The following is a 17,911-nucleotide window of genomic DNA, read 5'->3' on the forward strand; positions in this document are numbered from 1 at the left end:
GATCAGCCACAAGCTAAATTAAATTTTACCTCTGATACGGTGGAGGGTTCTGCTGGGGAACATTAAGGTCTGCAGGAACGTTAAAACGTCCCTCATGAGGTAAAACAGCAGATATTACATGATAGACAATATCCAATAACTGCTAAATGCAAGGCAGCAGCTGAATGCGTTTACGACCTGGGCAAGATGGCTCACAGCACAGCGGATTCAGGTGACTTTGAATTTGTTGTTTTAGTTTTGTTTCAGTAAAAATACTGTAGGCTGTTTAGTTTTTATCATTTTAAGTGAAATATTTGTCCCATGGACGATGCCATGTTTATGCTCCAATGCATCCTGGGTAGATGATGTATGCTAGGTGCTATGGTGCTAGCTACATTCAGACAGAAAAGTAGTTTTTGCACAGTGAGAAACGTTGAAATAGAAGGTAATGCAGAAATGAGGAGAGGAAATGAAGAGGAGGAAGAGGAGAGAGTCAGCAGAGAAGTACTTGGAAATGACAACCCAAAAAGGAAGCCGTTTGCTCCAGTTCCTGTTTACGGTTAGCATCGGGAGGAAAACATTTTCTCACATAAAACGTGAATATTCTGTTAAAAAACTTAAAGCTGCTTCATTCTTACTTTAAACATCCATTCATTATCTTGCATTTATTTAGATTTTGTATTAGTTCCTACTACTTGTGTTTGCTGTAGCCAGTGGTCTAGCTGATGGTGTTAGCTGTAGCTAAAGTTGTTAGCTCTATCTAATGATCTTAGCTTATGCTAAGTGTGTCAGCTCTAGCTAATGTAGTAAACATTAGATCACAAACTGACAGTTTGTTTCGCCACTTGAACATTTTTTAGCAGTTTTCCTCAGTCCAGATGTTTTGTGGGCTGGACTAGTTATGAGAGAAATAATCTGGCAGTGGAATACGTCTCTTTTTTATAAAATCAATATTAAATTATTGACTTGAAACAAACTCCTATATCTTGCTGAAAAGGTACTTTTAACTTATATTTGTCTTATTTCAAATGTGTTATTTGCATTAAAAACTAGCCCAAAATTACTTGGTAAGATTTTGTGTTTTTGCAGTGAAGCAGCCATTTCACAGCAAATTCAGCGGTAAAACCAGCTGACCAAACATGGGTAACAGAACTCTGCTGGCGTTGCTAGGTAACGGGGCGGAACGCTGCTGGCGTTGCTAGGTAACGGGGCGGAACTCTGCTTGCGTTGCTAGGTAACGGGGCGGAACTCTGCTGGCGTTGCTAGGTAACAGGGCGGAACTCTGCTGGCGTTGCTAGGTAACGGGGCGGAACTCTGCTGGCGTTGCTAGGTAACGGGGCGGAACTCTGCTGGCGTTGCTAGGTAACGGGGCGGAACTCTGCTGGCGTTGCTGGGTGAAAGGCAGTGCCTGCCTGCTGATTTGTGAGTTACATTCTGCAAGTTTTTGAAAAAGTTTGTTTTCCAGACAACAACATATATAAACTTATTTATTGGTGAGTTTTTTTAAGTGCTTGGGGTGTTCTTAGAACAAGTACAAAAATATTCAAAATTTGAATTTTACTTCATAGATTCCCCTTTAAAGTTTGTACTGTGACAGAGTTCATGGGGAGTAAATACTTTGGTAGATGGCAGTGAGCAACACAAGCATTGCGTAAAACGTAAAGATCATCTGAAACAAACCGGATCCACTCAGGTCCAAACCGAGGATCTGGTTCTGCATCCCAACTGGACGGGGAATCACTTCCTCCCTGCTCTGATTGGTCCCAGCTGCCTTTACCTGCAGACTTTAGCCAGGTGTTATCAATCAGTCAGCTGCCTCACCTGCAGGACGGCGGATCTGCAGGAAGTGTGACTGTAGATTTCCATCGTTTTCTGCTGGATCACTTCTCCATGATAGTCCAGTAATAAGGAAATGTTGGTGAAACAGCTTACACGGCAGAATTAATTAGCAGTTATACGATGCCGTTCCCGGGTTTAGTACTTCTTTATTTCCTGTCGTAAATGCTCACATCAGATCGTAAAATGGAGACAATTGTTTGTCTGACATTGCAACGCCGCTCCGTTTCTGCAGAGAGGAAACAGGAAAGGCTCGTTTTTATCGGCGAGCCGTCCAACGCTTCCAGCGCTTTCAGGAAGCCTTTTTTTAAGCACAGTGAGCTACTGGGCATAATGACTCCGTGCTGCGGCGCTAATCTTCCCCAATCAGATTTATCAACATATCTGTCCTGCTGGCCTCAGATCAGCGTCAGGATTTAATGAAGCTGTTCAGACTTTTGATCACAGATAACCTGGATAAATACCTGCTTTTTCGCCTCCCTCACTTTAAATATTCATTGGTGACGCTGATTTAAATTCATTTGCTGGTGCAAGAGTGATTGTCTATAGGGGCTTTTGTTATTGTCTGAGCATCATTCAGTTTATTGGCTCCAAGTATCTAATTCTCACTTGTCAATAAAACGTAATAAGTAACAGCGAAATATTCGGGAAATGAAGTCGCGTCATTAATACAACTCTGTTATCGCCTCTTATTGATATTTAATCAGTATGACTGGGTATTACAATAATTCAGTCTGCGAAGAAGAGGAGAGTTAAGGGTAAACTCTGAAAGGTTTTTGCCTCTCTACAGTTATTTTTCTGATTTTAAGCCCAGAAAAACACACTTAGAATTATTTAGCAGTGGTGTTCCCAAAGGGGGCCAACAGGGGGCCGTGGCCCACCTGAAAAAATGCTGCTCCTCCCCAGACATTTGTGTTTGGTTCATACAAAGGCATGCAGTCATCTTCTCCAAACAATACATAAACGTCGAGTCAATCCACATTTTCTAAAGAAGTTCTATAAATAATCAGGGTTCCTGAAACACTTGAAATAGAATATAATATTACTTTGCATCAATCTGGTGGTTTAATAACTTGAGTAACAGATTAAAAACTATAAATATCTTTGTTGCTGAGCTCATATATCTATGTATTCAATGCTTCAGCAGCAAAAGGGGTTTTTGAATTGAAAATGTTGCTTATTTTCTAGACATAATATGTGATTGATTAATTAAGTATAGATCCTACGGTTAACTCAATTAAAAATGTAAAGTCTCACCTCTAATAAAAATGTGGCTGTTAACAGAAAAGATCAAAATGCTTTCAGTTAAATAGTAAAGAACATGATTTTACACCAATTTAAACATCCATCCATTTTCTAACACCCTTGTCCCTCAGTGGGGTCGGGAGGGTTGCTGGTTCCTCTCCAGCTAACGTACCGGGCGAAAGGCGGGGTCACCTGGACAGGTCGCCAGTCTGTCGCAGGGCAACACAGAGACACACAACCATGCACACTCTCACCTAGGGACAATTTAGACAGACCAATTAACCTGACAGTCATGTTTTTGTACTGTGGGAGGAAACCGGAGTACCCGGAGAAAACCCACCATGCACAGGGAGAACATGGAGACTCCATGCAGAAAGACCGGGAATCAAACCCAGAACCTTCTTACTGCAAGGCAACAGCTCTCCAATTTAAACATCCTTCTGAAAATATTTGGCAAATCAGATTTTTGGTGAAAAACAGAACAACTGAATGTTTTGCAGGAACGTTTTCCTCCTGGTCAGGCTGGGTTTGGGTTTAGCAGTAGAACATGTTGGAGCTCAGCGGACGACAGAAAAACTGGTTTAGTTTAATCAAAATGCAGCAAAGTAGCTTTTATTTACTGCCCACCCAGAGTCAAATGTTTGGGGCTTTAGGGATCACCAAGCCGTACTCTCACCTAGGGAACCAAAATGGCCGACTCTGCCTATGCCATGGATTAATACTTACTTTTGTGAGAATAAGCTCTTATTTTGAAGGGCTGGCTTTGTAATATCAGGAACACAAACAGCACTCTGTGCTGTAATCCAGCACAGAGTGCAGGTACAGTATATTGTATCCATAAATAGCAGTGATGTTAAGACCTTATTGATGTTACGGACCTTTAAAAACCCACAACTCAGACAAATCCGAGCGGAAGCATCTTTCAAATAATTTCCATCCTCACATGGCAGCAGCAGGGGGTCCTGACGCCTCTCAGTCCCTCCTCCGTTGTCTGTAACCTCCATCGCCCCGACTCGCCCAGACAGACCTTCTGGTTGCATACTGAGCAGCGATTATCAGGCTGGCCGTGCGGAGGATCTCTGCTGCCCCCTGCTGGCTGCCCAAACCAGCCCAGTTGTTGTTTCCCCCCAAATAATGAGACCAGAAAGCAGAGCGGTCTGGATTGGGAATGATGAGTGTGTGTCTGTGTGCAGCACAGCGTCCCCAACAGAACAAGGTTGCGCCGCGCTTCCTCACACACTGTCAGGTGGAGCGGATGGAGAACGGAAAGGAGACGGTGCGTGTTTGTGCTAAACAAGGATGCGCAGGTGTTGGTGGGTAACAACCTCCCCGGAGACGGCAGGAGCGGCTAGAGAAGAGGAGCTGGTGAGGGGTGTTAAAGGGAGGACCGTTTTAGCTCATGTCTGACAACAAAGATCACCTCCATTAGTCTCTGAGTCCATGTGCTTCTGCCGGAGAGAGACGGCGTTCGTGTCTGCACCGTGATGAACAGGTCATAGCGTGATCAGAGTCATGCACAGAGGATTCCACAGCAGATGCTGTGCTCTGCTAGCTTAAAAGCTAGCTCTGGTAACGCTAAACATGCTAATTTCAACCATAACGACATAAAATATGTTTTATCGCCCTCCAAAGGGGTAAATGTGTTATTGCACTCCTATTAATTAGCATGGTTGAGCTTTCAGGAAGTGATTCTTTTTTTCCTTTTTCGCAGATTTACGCTTGTTTAGTTTTGCTAATAACAGTGTGACTTCGAAGAAAAGCTAAACTGAACAACTGAAACTTAAATTAGCGCGTAAATTAGCGCTTCAGAACTTATCCATAAAGGGAAGCTAAGTGTGCTTTTCAAAGTTAGCATAGATGCTAAAACGCTAAAATAGCTCAGCTACTACCGCATTAGCGCAAATGTGCCCAACACTAATTCCACCAGAGTCTTTAATCACTAGGAACAATAATTAATGTTGTGGGAACACGTCTGCTAATCCGCTAACAGGGGAGCTTACTTTTCATTTAGCGTTGTTGCTAACTTTGAAAACATTTAGAGCATTTAGCTTCCCCCAATTAAATGTTTCCCAGTACACTCAAAAGCGCTAATTCAATTGGTTGTTGTGAAAACGTTCAGGTGAATAAAATTTGAAGTTGAAGTTTTAGCTATAGACGGATAAGAATGCTTCAAGTAGTTTGATGTTTATATTCAAGCTCTTATTTTGAAGTGGCAGCAGTTCCATTTCCTCTCCTCGTGTTCTCTCTTTTACAGGAACAAAATAAAACAAACAATAGAGAAAGATATAAACATAAATTTTTTTCAGGAAGCTATTGAGCAAATGGCAAGAATACAATAAATACGCAAATTAGCTGTACAGAAAAATACATTTACGTGGATGTTAATAAAAAATACATGCAAAATTTACACATTCTTTTGAGACATGGTGGGTATCAACACGGTTGAATTTAGCGCATTAGCTTAGCTGAACTAGTGTTTCTGATTAGTTTCCCTTTTTCTCATTAACACAAACATTTCCTGTCAGTGTCGGATTCTAATTCTGGAACGACAGATCATATTGTTTTAAAGCTTTTGTACGCGTCTCCACCGCCTCGCTCTGGACGTTTTGGTTTCATAAAAGCGGCAGCAGAGGAGGAAGCGCCGCTGTCAGCAGCAGACAGTCTGTGTAATCAGTGTCACTGTAGTACTCAGAGTGAAATACTCAGCGCCACTTTTATCTGTTAAGTAGGCCTGCAGCTCCTTTATCAGGACGAGGAGCCCAGAACAAAGAGAGGATCACGCACGTCTCGCCTCTCCGTGTGAACCGACGCCCCCTGCTTGTTCCCCGTCGCTCACTTTCATCAAAACAGTCACAGCAACGGAGAAATAACAGACGCCATGTTGGATTCAACGAGAACGTTTCAATTAGAACGCAGAAAATTATTGACCTGTCGCTCACTGACTTTTCCTTCTCTGCCTGTTTCCCCTCACTTCTGTATGCGTGTGTGTGTGTGTGTGTGTGTGTGTGTGTGTGTGTGTGTGTGTGTGTGATCTCAGCTGTCACTCAGGCTACATGGGCCCTAAATGTGACATCAAAGAGTACAACGTGCTGTATGTGGTGCCGGGCTCTGGGAAGCTGCACTACGTCCTGATCGCCTCCATCATCGGAGCCCTGCAGGTGGTCATCATCTGCGTGGTGGTGCTCTGCATCACCAGGTGAGTCACACACACACACACACAGCCGGGTTTCCATTAGGGCTGACACGATTAATCATGATTGATCGGCTATTGAAATATAATCGTCATCTAATTTAGGAATTGATTCATTAACTGGATCATAAAGACTCAAAAAAATTTTTGAAAGAACACAGTCGGAGCAGCAATTAAACCAAAACAGTATAAAAATCTTTACATTTTGCATTGAAGATTTAAAATAAACCATCTTTGTCTATAATTAATTACCCAGAACTCTTGGAGTGGCGGTTTTAGTTTCTCCTGGTTCAAATTCAGTTTTAAAAATCTTCTGTTTCTGTAATTTGACATCTTAAAATTGGGCTCTGTCTCTTTAAAAAATCCTGCTCCGCCTCCAGGAAGTCATCCCAACATGGCTCCTCTTTTAACCCTTTAACAACATTTTTACCAGAGTTGCTCTGAGCAGCAGCTCCTATAATGAGCTCAGCAGGTGTTTGCTAATTGCTGCTGGCTAGTCTGAAGGAGCTGAACCTCGAAGGCGGGGCTATGTCCACCCAGGGGTTCTGCACAGTTTGACATGCAGGAAAGAATCAAAGCAACACTCCAGGTTTGTTTTTGATGAGGGAAAAACATTCTGACATGATGGGAAGCTAGAAACCGTCTTTTACCCGATACTGGCCCTTTAAATAGTCGACTTCAGTTGCTTGTATTAAAGAAAACGAGTCCTGCAGTCAACTCTGAAAGTTTTCATCGCTTTGTCCTTTTCAGAAGACGGAGTCCACAATAATGTGGTGGTATTTCGGAGGACCTTTTCCTCAATAAGGAAGAATGTCAGGAACAAGAGTCAAAGCGCAGATGTGACCTTTTTCTGCTGCTACATGTTTGTCCTTTACGTGAATCAGAAATAAACAGAAAAATCCCCACAGAATAGGCGAGATGTTTGACCTCTTGCGAATGTGAGCGCCGCCTGTTGGACAGGAAGCCTCTGCAGGTATTTTAAAGGATCTGTTAAACAGGAAGGAAACGTTAGCACGGCGGCGGCGGTACTCGTTATGAACTGTCTCCTCTTTATCGTCCCTCCTCACCCTTTAACCGCCCACTCTCCCCCTCAGACCCTCCACGCCTTCAGCGCCTCCTCTGCCTCGGCCAAAACCCTTAAAATATTTTATTAAATGTCATAAATTGCTAAGGTCAGCCAGAGGCAGACACACTCCTGACTAACACTCTCTCTCTGTGTATATATATATATTTGTGTGAGTATTTTACAGTGGTTACATAATGCCTTTTAAAACGCGGCTCACCTCGTTTGCTCATGCAGAGTCTTCTGCTGAAACTGACTAAACGTTTTTTTCTGAGGTCAGGAAGCTTTTCTATCTGCGAATAGTTGATCAGAACCACTTTCCTGGAGGTCATTGGTACTGTCCCACTTTAATCCAACTCCAGTCCGTTTGCCTAGGAAGTCCGGTTTGCTTGTGGAGGTGTGAATGCTAATCAGACCAAAACCCTGGTCCACCTACGAACCTCGGTCCTGGTTCGGTTGAAGTGAACTCAGTTCGACTGCATATGTGAACGCCAAGCGAACCAGAGACCGCTCCAAAGGCAGGTCGTGGACTACAGTGCAGGGCATTCTGGGTAAATACAATCAAAACAAACATGCTAGCTTAGCATTAGCGTTTAATTGCTTATGGTGTTTTACCAAAGACAAAAGAGGAATCCTTCAACCGCTGAAATCTGATGCTACTCCGTTTTTGTTTACATTTTGTAAAGAAGGAAGCTGCACTGAGTACCTTCAGAGGTTTGTGTTGTTTCCTTCAGTGGTTCTCGCTGCAGCGCCCCCACAGGCCAGGAGGGGAACAGGTTTCTCAAAGAGTTTGGGTTGTTAAAGAACCGCAGCAGCTGAAAATGTACCAAACGTTGCAGCTTTGCTGCCCAGTCGAACCGAGTCCATCAGGTCATCAATGTCTCTCTCACTGTTTTCCTTTTCTCCTGTTTCTGCAGGAAGTGCCCTCGGACCAACAGGATCAACCGGCAGAAGCAGAACAATGTCCACTTCAGCTCTGAGAACACCATGCGCGCCTCCACTCGTCTTATCTGAGCCCAGACTCGCCGGACAGCGTCCAGGCCCCCGTTCCCCAGCGCGACGCAGCGCCGTGGCGTTAGATGTTTCCTTCGTAGGCCAACCCTGACCGTTAGCGTCCGCCTCCCTTCGCTCGGCTCCCCGTCTCCTGGTACTAACGACCACAGAGGACGCTGGCACAGCGACTTGTACATCGGGACGATGTTGTCGCCATCGGACGCCGTCTCCCTTTTTCCGAGGATTTATTTTCTGAAAAACTGCAGGAGGAGATGGGGGGGCGGAGGGGAGGCGTCGAGGACACTGAATGTGAGTGTGTGTGAGTGTCTTATTAGATGTGTGCGCTTTGGTAGAGGCCGACTAGCCGGCGTCTGTTCTTTGTAGACGAGGGGCAACAAGCAAACCGGGGGTAGTGCAAAGCAGGGTACCGGGGCTTTAATAACCGCAGTGTGTGTTCAGTGTGGGAGGGGGGAGGGCGGGGTTGGGGGTTACACGTGATGCCTTGCACCTTGTGTTATAGGAGACCTTTGACGGAGGGCACAACGTCATTCTAGAGCTCTCCGTTCGGTTGTGACGACCACGTCAGCTACTGTATGTTGAGTTCTATTTCCAATAGTTATTACGACATTGTCTTGATGGGGTCCGTTTTTTCTGTAAATGTAAATAAATAATTTATATCACGAAATGTTTACATGCTGCCTCCGTCTGTTCTGTCTGTTCGCTTTACGATTCCCAAACGGCATCATCTCCTGGCCAGCAGCAAACCCACAGATACTAAATATGGAAAGAAACATTGAATTTTACTGGTTTTTTATGTTAGTTATTAAATAATTACCTCATTCACATCAGTGCTGCATAAGACCTACTGATATTAATTGGCTTCTGTCGTGGAAAATCTTATCAGGCTTTATTAATCTTAATTTAATTTCACCACAATCCCTTATTGATAAGAATATATGTAATGTTTTCATATTAATTCCAGCAAATTATATTTAATCTCAACAGCAGGTCTTTTTCCCGTCAGAAACGTTTCAGTTCTTGCTGGAGGAGCAAAGAAACGATAAATTTGATAAATCTGATCTTTGATCAGAGAAATGTTTTGCTTTGGGGCAGTAAAGGACATTTTTACCTTCTGTTCTCCGTCTATAACTTATACTTTGTAATAATGATTGAGAAACAGATCACATTCATTTAAAATGTGCTGGATTCCCTTTTTTTGTGTTTTTATTTCCAAATCTTCTCTTCAAATTTCTGAGGGCTCCTTTAGCGCCCCCTGGCGGCCACCACTGAGAAGTACTACTGGAAGAGATGCTCTTTTATTGTTTTATATCCGTTTTGAAATTGTTCCTATCTGTAAATTACAGAAACTCCAGTGAGGTAGTTTCTATAAGAGGTTGACATAGATTTCTTTAGTATGTAGAAATCTGGTGATTTTAGTCAGATTGTTGGTTTTCCTTCCTTCATTCATTCATCACCTCAAACTGTTTTAATTTTATTTTTTATTAAAGTTAAAAATGTTAGAAGCTGTAATTTTTATGAATGTTATGTCTGTTTTTTTTATATGTCAAGTTATAGTTAGTCATTTTTTTTTGTTTTGATATAGACTTTTTCACTTATTTTTTACATTTTAATTCACTAGCAGTAAATATGCTAGCATCGGTATTTCTCCACTTTCTTTCCTATTTTTAAAGAGAAAATTATTTTATTTCCCAACAAGAAGAATCTTAAACAACTGGTGTGTTTATTTTTTGAGTGTAAATTTAATTAAATCCCTTTTTGCTGTGTTCAAATGAAGCCTTAGGGGGTTTTAGCTGTCAGCGGTTTAGATGTTGCTAATCCAGGCTCTGCCTCAGGTGACATTTGATTTAATTTGTGCTGATTGGATGTTTCACTGTGTTTGGGGCACACAAAGTTTGATTCATTTAATTTCATTTACAGCAATTAGATGTCCAAAACTGGCCCCAAAATAAACAGAGTGATTTACAAAAACCATCAAAGTTAAAGGAATGAACATCGTCACAGCAGAGCTGGGTCAGGATCCTAACTGGTCAGTTGTTGCTGCTCCTCACATTTTCTCTCAATGTTTCTGACATGTTTTATCACCTTAGATATTGTTTTCTGTCAGGTTTAAAAGTGATGGGTGTTGGAAAGAACAATGAAAACGTCTCGGTAGGGCTGGACAATAAATCGGTAACAACGTATATCATGACAGACACCTGATCAATAAATAATACTTCTGATAGAAGATTGATTATGTAGAATATCTTTAACCATTCAATCTCTCACAGCTAAGCTAGGTTGGTGGAGTAAACGGTCTCGCTCTTTGGTTGCTTAGCAACAACCTGCTGCGTAACCAGCAGTTTCAAGTCCCGCCCAACCTTGGTTGCTTAGCAACGGCCTGCTGAGTAACTGACGCAGCAGCAGTTTCAAGTTTCCCCACCGAGGCTCATTACTGTGGACAAAACAGGAAAAGTGACGCCAAATCCAGTTCGGCTGTATTTCAGATATTTAAATCAAAAACGAATCAATAATTATTGATGTTGACAATTATTGATACGAACTGATGTGAACCGATTTTCAGCCGCACGTTTCAGTTATTCCTGTTCCTGGTGAAACTCCCAACTTGTCAATGGCCAACCTGAGGTTTGTCCAAGCAACATATTCTTCCTCACACGATCCAGATGTGGGATGAGTCCAGAAAACCTTCAGGCTTCCAGTTTTGTTGTCTGAAAATTGTAAACCAATGTCTTTCGTTATTTGTGTCACTTCATGAACAATGAAGCTACTAATTTAAGGTAGGAATATTTTTTATTCTAAAACGAGATAGCAGCTGCATTTCCATTGACCATAAATATATAATTTAGAAAATAAATTTGCTTAATGATAGTTTTTTCAAAACATGTTTTGAAAGAAAATGTGTTTTTTATATAAGTTCTGGCACTAGGATGAGTTGGGTTTGTTTCGGCCGTATCAAAAATTGTACAAAACTGCAGTAGAAACATTTTTTTCGCATCACAGGAGTCACATAACCACCATAATACTGCAGGTGGAAACAACGAAGAAGAAGAAGACAGGAAGTAGTTGGAGGATGATGTGGCGTGTTTTTTAATTACATCGATTGAACGAACATGTGACTTAATGTGTTTCTTTTTTAATGGAAACCCCACAATTGCGAAATTGAACATCGATCCGAAGGTCCAACAAGAAAGCAGGAGTAAAGGTTTTTGTAATGTACGGCTAAATTCACATATACGAAGGTGAGTTTTACTTTCTTTAAGCTTTGTGGCTAACACAAAGCTTTGTGTTAGCTACTTATGCTACTTATGCTAGTAGGCAATATTCTCGGACATTTTCATTTTAAAAATGTGCTATTTAAGTATCTAAATATTTTTCATTCATTCTAATGAACAATGTTTTTACCTTATTTTGTGTTTATTTTGAATTAGAACATTTCTGAGCTAAAAATCTCTGAGGAAAAAATGTGAGATTAATTTAAAATATTTGTAAATTTAATGGCCTAGTGCTGTTTTTATAAGTGTTTCCAGACATTGCCCAACAAAACAGAACTATTTAATTCTCTGAAGACTCGTATTTTTGTATATTGTACATTTAATGTCATACAGAACTGAGTAAACATTTTGTACTTAACTGACTTTTCAAATGAAATTTATTTCTCCTGAACCGTGCTTTGCATTTTATTAGAAATACTTTTAATTTTAAATACTCTTGCTCTTACGTAAGTACAATTATTGTTTATTTTACCCACTTCAGTAAAAGAAACATGTTCATCTTTAGGTGGGAGCAAATAAAATGGTCACTCAAAGCAACAGGTGTAAACCGCCACTAGATGGCGCTGTTGTCTCCTGATCGAATAGTACAGCTGTCGACATTGTTCTGGTTCCGGCCGCTTCGTAAATCTGGAAATTTCGAAGTTGTTGACCACGGAGAACGATGTTTGGGTGTGTTTTGCGAAAACGAACAATCCGCAAACATGTGACCGATCGTGAAGTGTTTGGTTTCGGATGAATAATAGAAACAAACTCAAACGCCTGTGAGACATAACTCGGGGAAGATACATCCTCATATTGCGTCATAGGTAGGTTATGTTGCCGTGTTGTCGTGGCCGAGTGGTTAAGGCGATGGACTAGAAATCCATTGGGGTCTCCCCGCGCAGGTTCGAATCCTGCCGACAACGAGTTGCTTTTTTTTTTTTTCTTTTCACTAACCATTAGTGATTTAATTCTCTTAATGTTTCGACGGTCACAAAAAATATACACAGAATTACAAACAGTGTTATTACTGCGCTCTGATTATGGAACTCTTGTATTTAAAAAAAACAACTAATTCTTTAAATATAAAACAGAGATGCAGTACTATTTTTTACTGTTCCTTTGATTTTTTTCTTTTTCGCTTTTATTTTTATGTGCATAACTTCGGCTGCGTTCATGCTAATGCTGCTAATATTCATGTTTGGTTTCAAAGTTGTGATTCTTTATGTTTTCTGCACATTTAGAAAGAAGCTAAAACGTAATATTTAAAAAATACAACAGTGTTACTGATTGGAGCTACATTCACAATGATAGTGAAAATAATTCTTAATATTTTAGTACAATAAACAAAAATGCAAACTGGACGAAATGTAATGATAAAAACTGCTTTGATATGGTGAGTTATTTTTAATAAAACTGGAAACTGATTTTAAACAAATATATTTTTTTGAACTTTTATTATGGATTCTGCAAGGGTGTATCACTGAATCTACCAAAATAATCTAATAGTTTTAGTCATAAAATACCCAAACTCGACTTCTTGAAACTAATTTGGATGTTTGAAAATTCTGGATTAAACTGTTTTCCCATTTGGTTCTGATTTCTGTTTGGATTTTTATGCTTTGTGAAATAAGACGGGTTTTTTTTTACCTCTGATCAAATCATGATAATCCTGAGTAATTTCTGCTGATTTTATAGGAGTTATAGGATTACGTTTCCTCATAGCAGACACTAAAACTGTTTTCACACCTGGTAGTCCGGTAGATTCGGTTCAATTTTGGACCAAAGTTGCAACATTTATAAATTTTCAGCTGCTGCAGTTCTCAAACCAACCAAAACCAGTTCCCCTCCTGGCCTGTGGGGGCGCTGCACCAGGAACCACTGAAGGAAACGACACAAAACCTCTGAAGACACCGAGCACAGCTTCCTCAGAAGAGGGCAGTTTGCTTTTTTGGTTCAATTAGCATTCACACCTCCCCAAACAAACCAGACTTTCTGGACGCACTGCAAGTGGAATAAAGATAAATAAACTTGTGGTCACTAAGTTGAATTGACACACGGTCAGCTCCAGCGGTCATATTTCCGGCCCAAAACGGCCGAAGGAAACAACATGATCATCTAAATGCAGAACCACCACGATGTGATTGTTACAAAACGTTGCACAGCAAAAGGCTGTGCAACGTTTTGTTGGATTGGTGGAGGAGAAGCAGTCAAGCCTCGCTGAGTGACCTAAGGCAGTGAAAGTGCATAGGTCTGCAGTGAGATCATAGTTTCAGTGGCTGAAAAGCAGGTAAAAACAGAAGTTTCTGGATGTCAGCTCTGCTTAATGAGCGGTACAGAGAGAACGGATCAACTCAGCTGCTGCTCTCCACTTGGTTCTGGACGGCAGCCCCGTTAGCAAACCTGTTGCATTTAGTTTTCAGTCTTCTTTGACAAAACTGTGTCTGATTCCAAGGGAGGTTGTTGGTACCGTAACCTGTGTGGACTTGCCCCGTATCTCACCAGGATATCCAAATGTAGATCATTTACATCCCACTTGATAGCTGAACTTCCCCTGCATGACTGAGCATCTGTGTGGAAATTAGCAATGAGGTGGAACGCAAGTGATCAAAAAAAAAATCTCTGGAAACGGGCGGCTGTGGCTCCGGCCCAGGAGAGTCCTCACACTGATTCACGACCAACAAACCGCTCCAGAGCTGCCGTCACGAACTGAACTGGCCCGCTGCTCTGAGAACTGATGGCTCTCCTGAAAACAAATGGAGAGAGACGCCAACCTGCAGAAAGCTTTTCCTCACCGGCTCAGTGTGTGTGTGTGTGTGTGTGTGTGTGTGTGTGTGTGTGTGCGTCACGCTCAGTGCTTCTGAAATTGGTCCATTAGCAGCAGTACTTGCAGCGCTGCAAGATTACACTCCACAAATAAACACACTATTCTTGTAGTGTGCAAGGCCACGTTTAAGTGAGCGTGTGTCCAACACGGCGCTCTGTGGAAGAGGGTCATTTAAAGATCCATCACCATCTGTTTTGGTCCCAGCATGCCATTTTCCTCTCTGCAGGAGCCTTTGATTTAGCGACAAAAGGGTACCATTGCTTACGTTCTTCCTACTGCGCGACCAGACATCCAGCCTGAGCTGCTTTTACTAATCAAACGCTGCCGGGCATCCATCGTATCATCACAGGTTGGCCCATCTGCCCGCAATTGTTGCAGGTAATCACGAACATCGGGGGTGCCATTTAAACACTGATCAGGAAATGTGTCGGCTGCACAAAACCGGATTAAATTAAGGAGGAAGTAAAGGCAGCAGGCAGGATGTGGATGTTTCTCCTGATTTGGTTTACTTTTGGTCATAGGGTTGAGTCCCACCAGCCATGTTTAATCTGGTTTAATCCGGTTTGTTTGCCTATAAAGTCCGGTTCGTTCGGGAAGGTGATAATCGAACTCTGATGCAAACTGATCCACATAAAAACCTCGGTCTCAGTTTGGTTGAAGTCCATATGTGAACAGAGACCGCTCCAAAAGCAGGAAGTGGATTACAGCGCAGGGCATTCTGGGTAAACACAACCAAACACAAATGTGCTGGTCTAGCAGTAGCAGGAGAAGTGACTTGTGGTCAACGATTAAAATCTGATGCCACTCCATTTTTGTTTACGTTTTATTGCACTCAGTGTCTTCAGAGGTTTTCATGTTGTTTTCTTCAGTGGTTCTTGGTGCAGCGCCCCCTCAGGCCAGGAGGGGAACAGGTTGGTTTGGCTCAGAGCCACAGCAGCTGGAGGTGGAGCAAAGGTTGCAACTTTGGTCCCAATTGAACCGAGTCTACTGGTGTGAAAACAAACCAAGTATGCTCAATAAATAAAAACTATTTTCATTGTTTTTACTGAAATCCAATTTTTTAAATTTAGTACATACTACTGATTAAATGTGACTGCTTTCAGAACGGTTTGCAACTCACATGCGCAGAAGAAGAACATTGACGTCAAACAGCAGCGCTACGTTTACTAAAGTAAAACCACACCTGCGAAAATGTAAGAAATGTTGCCATTTTGTCCCCAAATGGAACCAAGTCTACTGGACTACCAGGTGGGAAAACTCCCTTAGAGAAGATCCTCAGCCTCATCCATGGACATTCAGTGTAAGAGTTGAAATTAATGCCTTTTTAATTAAGGAATCCAATGAATCTGATTTGGTGACATTTTGTCAAAGGATAAAAAAACCAATGAACCTGCAAACCAGCCTTTCTTCGATGATGAACTGAGGCCAACGGCTTACATAAACGCCCCGCCCTGGTAGGTTCCTGGAGGTTCAGGCCGCCCGGCGTGTTGCAGCGTGTCTGCTGGAGGGAACGAGTCTCTGCTGCAAAGTTTCAGCAAAACTACTCTGGAGAGTCTTTATGATTCGAATATTATGTTACCAAAATAAGAAAACATACATAACAGGAATTCATGCTATAAGACATAAGCATGATCATAGATGAGTTAATTTAAGGAAGAACTTTCGAGGAAGTGAATTAGGTCACGTTTGCGTTTCTCAGCCTCTCGGTGCCTTAATGGGTCCATCTTCTGCTGCTGACTTACAGAGATGATCATGATTTGATGTTTATCACATTTATAGGATGCAAAGGATGTTTAAGTCAAGATAACATTCCTTTGCATTCCACTGGGAAACGGAGCGTACCAGCAGGAAAACTGGAAAACCTCCAGCCGTTTAGGAAAAGACTGAAAAGAGGAAGGATGGATGGAAAGAAAATGGGCCGAAAGTCCGGATGGGATGGCCATAGGTCTCATTCCCTTCACTGCACAGAGTCCCATGAGTGAAAGTGGGAAAAGTCAGAGTGGAGGAACAAGAGGTTGAACGTTTGCGTCAACAAATGTGTCCGTCTCCCAGGGAAAGCGGCGACAGAACCTGGGTTTGGACTCGGCTTGGGAAGGAAGTTTCTGTTTTAGTTGAGTGAATTTCTCCCACTTCGGCGTGACTTTCACAGCTTTGGTGCTGATCGAGTGAGAGCCGTTTGCAGAGGAGGTGTTAGCCTCACATGTTGACACGGAGGAATCTGCCGCCGACTCTTCTGGCTGCGAAAAGTGTGACAAAGAAAAAAAACATGGCAAACTCTCCTGTCAGTACCTGGTGTCAGCAGGACGTCAGATTTAAACGTTCCCTTTATGACACCAGGATCGTTTTTTACAGCAATCGCTCTAAAAACTGACATCATCATCTTAATTAACCGACTTCATAGGTTGGTCTGGACATCCAGAAGTATGCAAAGTGGTTTAGATATTAACTTTTCAATTGAAGTTTTAGAAGCTGTGTTTTCATAACAAATGTCAAAAAACACAAATTCACTATTGCATTTTTTTCCTTTAAATAAGAAATTAAATCAAACATCAATGAGTTTGTTCACTCGATTAGACATTATAAAACATGCAGTGCCATGAACCTCCTATTACTTCCTGTCATCATCTTTGTCGTTTCCGCCAGTAGTAACATCCGGCTGTTGCAAACTTAAAGAGGAAGTAAAGCTACATTTTTTGTGTTGTTTTTGCCCGTATTAAGGTCACGTCAAGCAACTTCTCCTTCGATCATTTAGAAAATATTTCCTGATTAAGAAAGTTGGTGTCAAGTCAGGAATTTGATGGTCGCGTTTATACATTTCAGTTGGTCCAACTCCCTGCAGAAAGACTCTGGAAACATCGCTCTCGTTTTTAAAGTTACTGAAATGTTAAAATTCAGCCCTCAGGTCCTCAGAACGAGATTTATTTGTAGCTCCAAGGACCAAATCTAAAAATCTAAAGCTGGAGCGAATACTGAGGAACAAGCTTCGTTGGTTTTTACGTTATGGTTAAAAAACAAAGCTGAAGAAAAATCTAAGTCAAACATGCCTTTTCTTTAAAAGACCTTTTCCATTATTTTTGTATTTATTTGTAGGTATTTCTTTGTTTTGATCAGTACTACTTACTGCAACTGTTTACTCTAGAATATAAGAACCGCTGGTTGCAGCTCATGACATGATGTCTTGGCTACCGGATATGCTGCTGCCCTGTCTGGTTTCTAGCGGGTGTGGGCATATGCTTTATCATTCAGGAAGCTAACGAGTCGATTAGAACCATTGACGAGCTGCTGGAGGACAAAGGTAAGACGAGGGTTCACCTGAAATCACCGCCTGTCGATAGGGAGAAATACAGCAAGACAATTAAATGTGGATGATCTTAAACAGACAAATCCGAACAATAAACCAACCAAAATAAACATTTTTTGCAGATGAACCTTGAACTAAAAAAGTTCTTTCGATCACAATGTACACATAAAACAATGCTGAGGTATTGGCTCTGGTGTTGGTTCTTGTT

General features: G+C 41.7%; 1 protein-coding gene and 1 non-coding gene across 4 annotated transcripts in view; both read left to right on the forward strand.

The window, feature by feature from the left end:
- The window catches only part of tmeff2a (transmembrane protein with EGF-like and two follistatin-like domains 2a), a 126,007-nt gene extending 117,010 nt beyond the window's left edge, over positions 1 to 8,997 (forward strand). For all 3 annotated transcript variants that reach the window (XM_081604701.1, XM_081604700.1, XM_081604702.1), the window contains 2 exons: positions 6,098 to 6,256; positions 8,231 to 8,997. In XM_081604701.1, the coding sequence (XP_081460827.1) occupies positions 6,098 to 6,256; positions 8,231 to 8,327 (256 nt within the window). In that variant the 3' untranslated portion in view covers positions 8,328 to 8,997. The remainder of the gene's footprint in view (positions 1 to 6,097; positions 6,257 to 8,230) is intronic.
- A 3,422-nt stretch (positions 8,998 to 12,419) lies between these two features.
- On the forward strand, positions 12,420 to 12,501 carry trnas-aga (transfer RNA serine (anticodon AGA)). The gene has a single exon. It is a non-coding gene; the product is annotated as a tRNA-Ser (tRNA).
- Positions 12,502 to 17,911: the final 5,410 nt, after the last annotated feature.

The sequence above is a fragment of the Poecilia reticulata genome, chromosome 2 (genome assembly GCF_904066995.2).
Source record: "Poecilia reticulata chromosome 2, P_reticulata-male-v2, whole genome shotgun sequence".
Taxonomy (NCBI): Eukaryota; Metazoa; Chordata; class Actinopteri; order Cyprinodontiformes; family Poeciliidae; genus Poecilia; species Poecilia reticulata.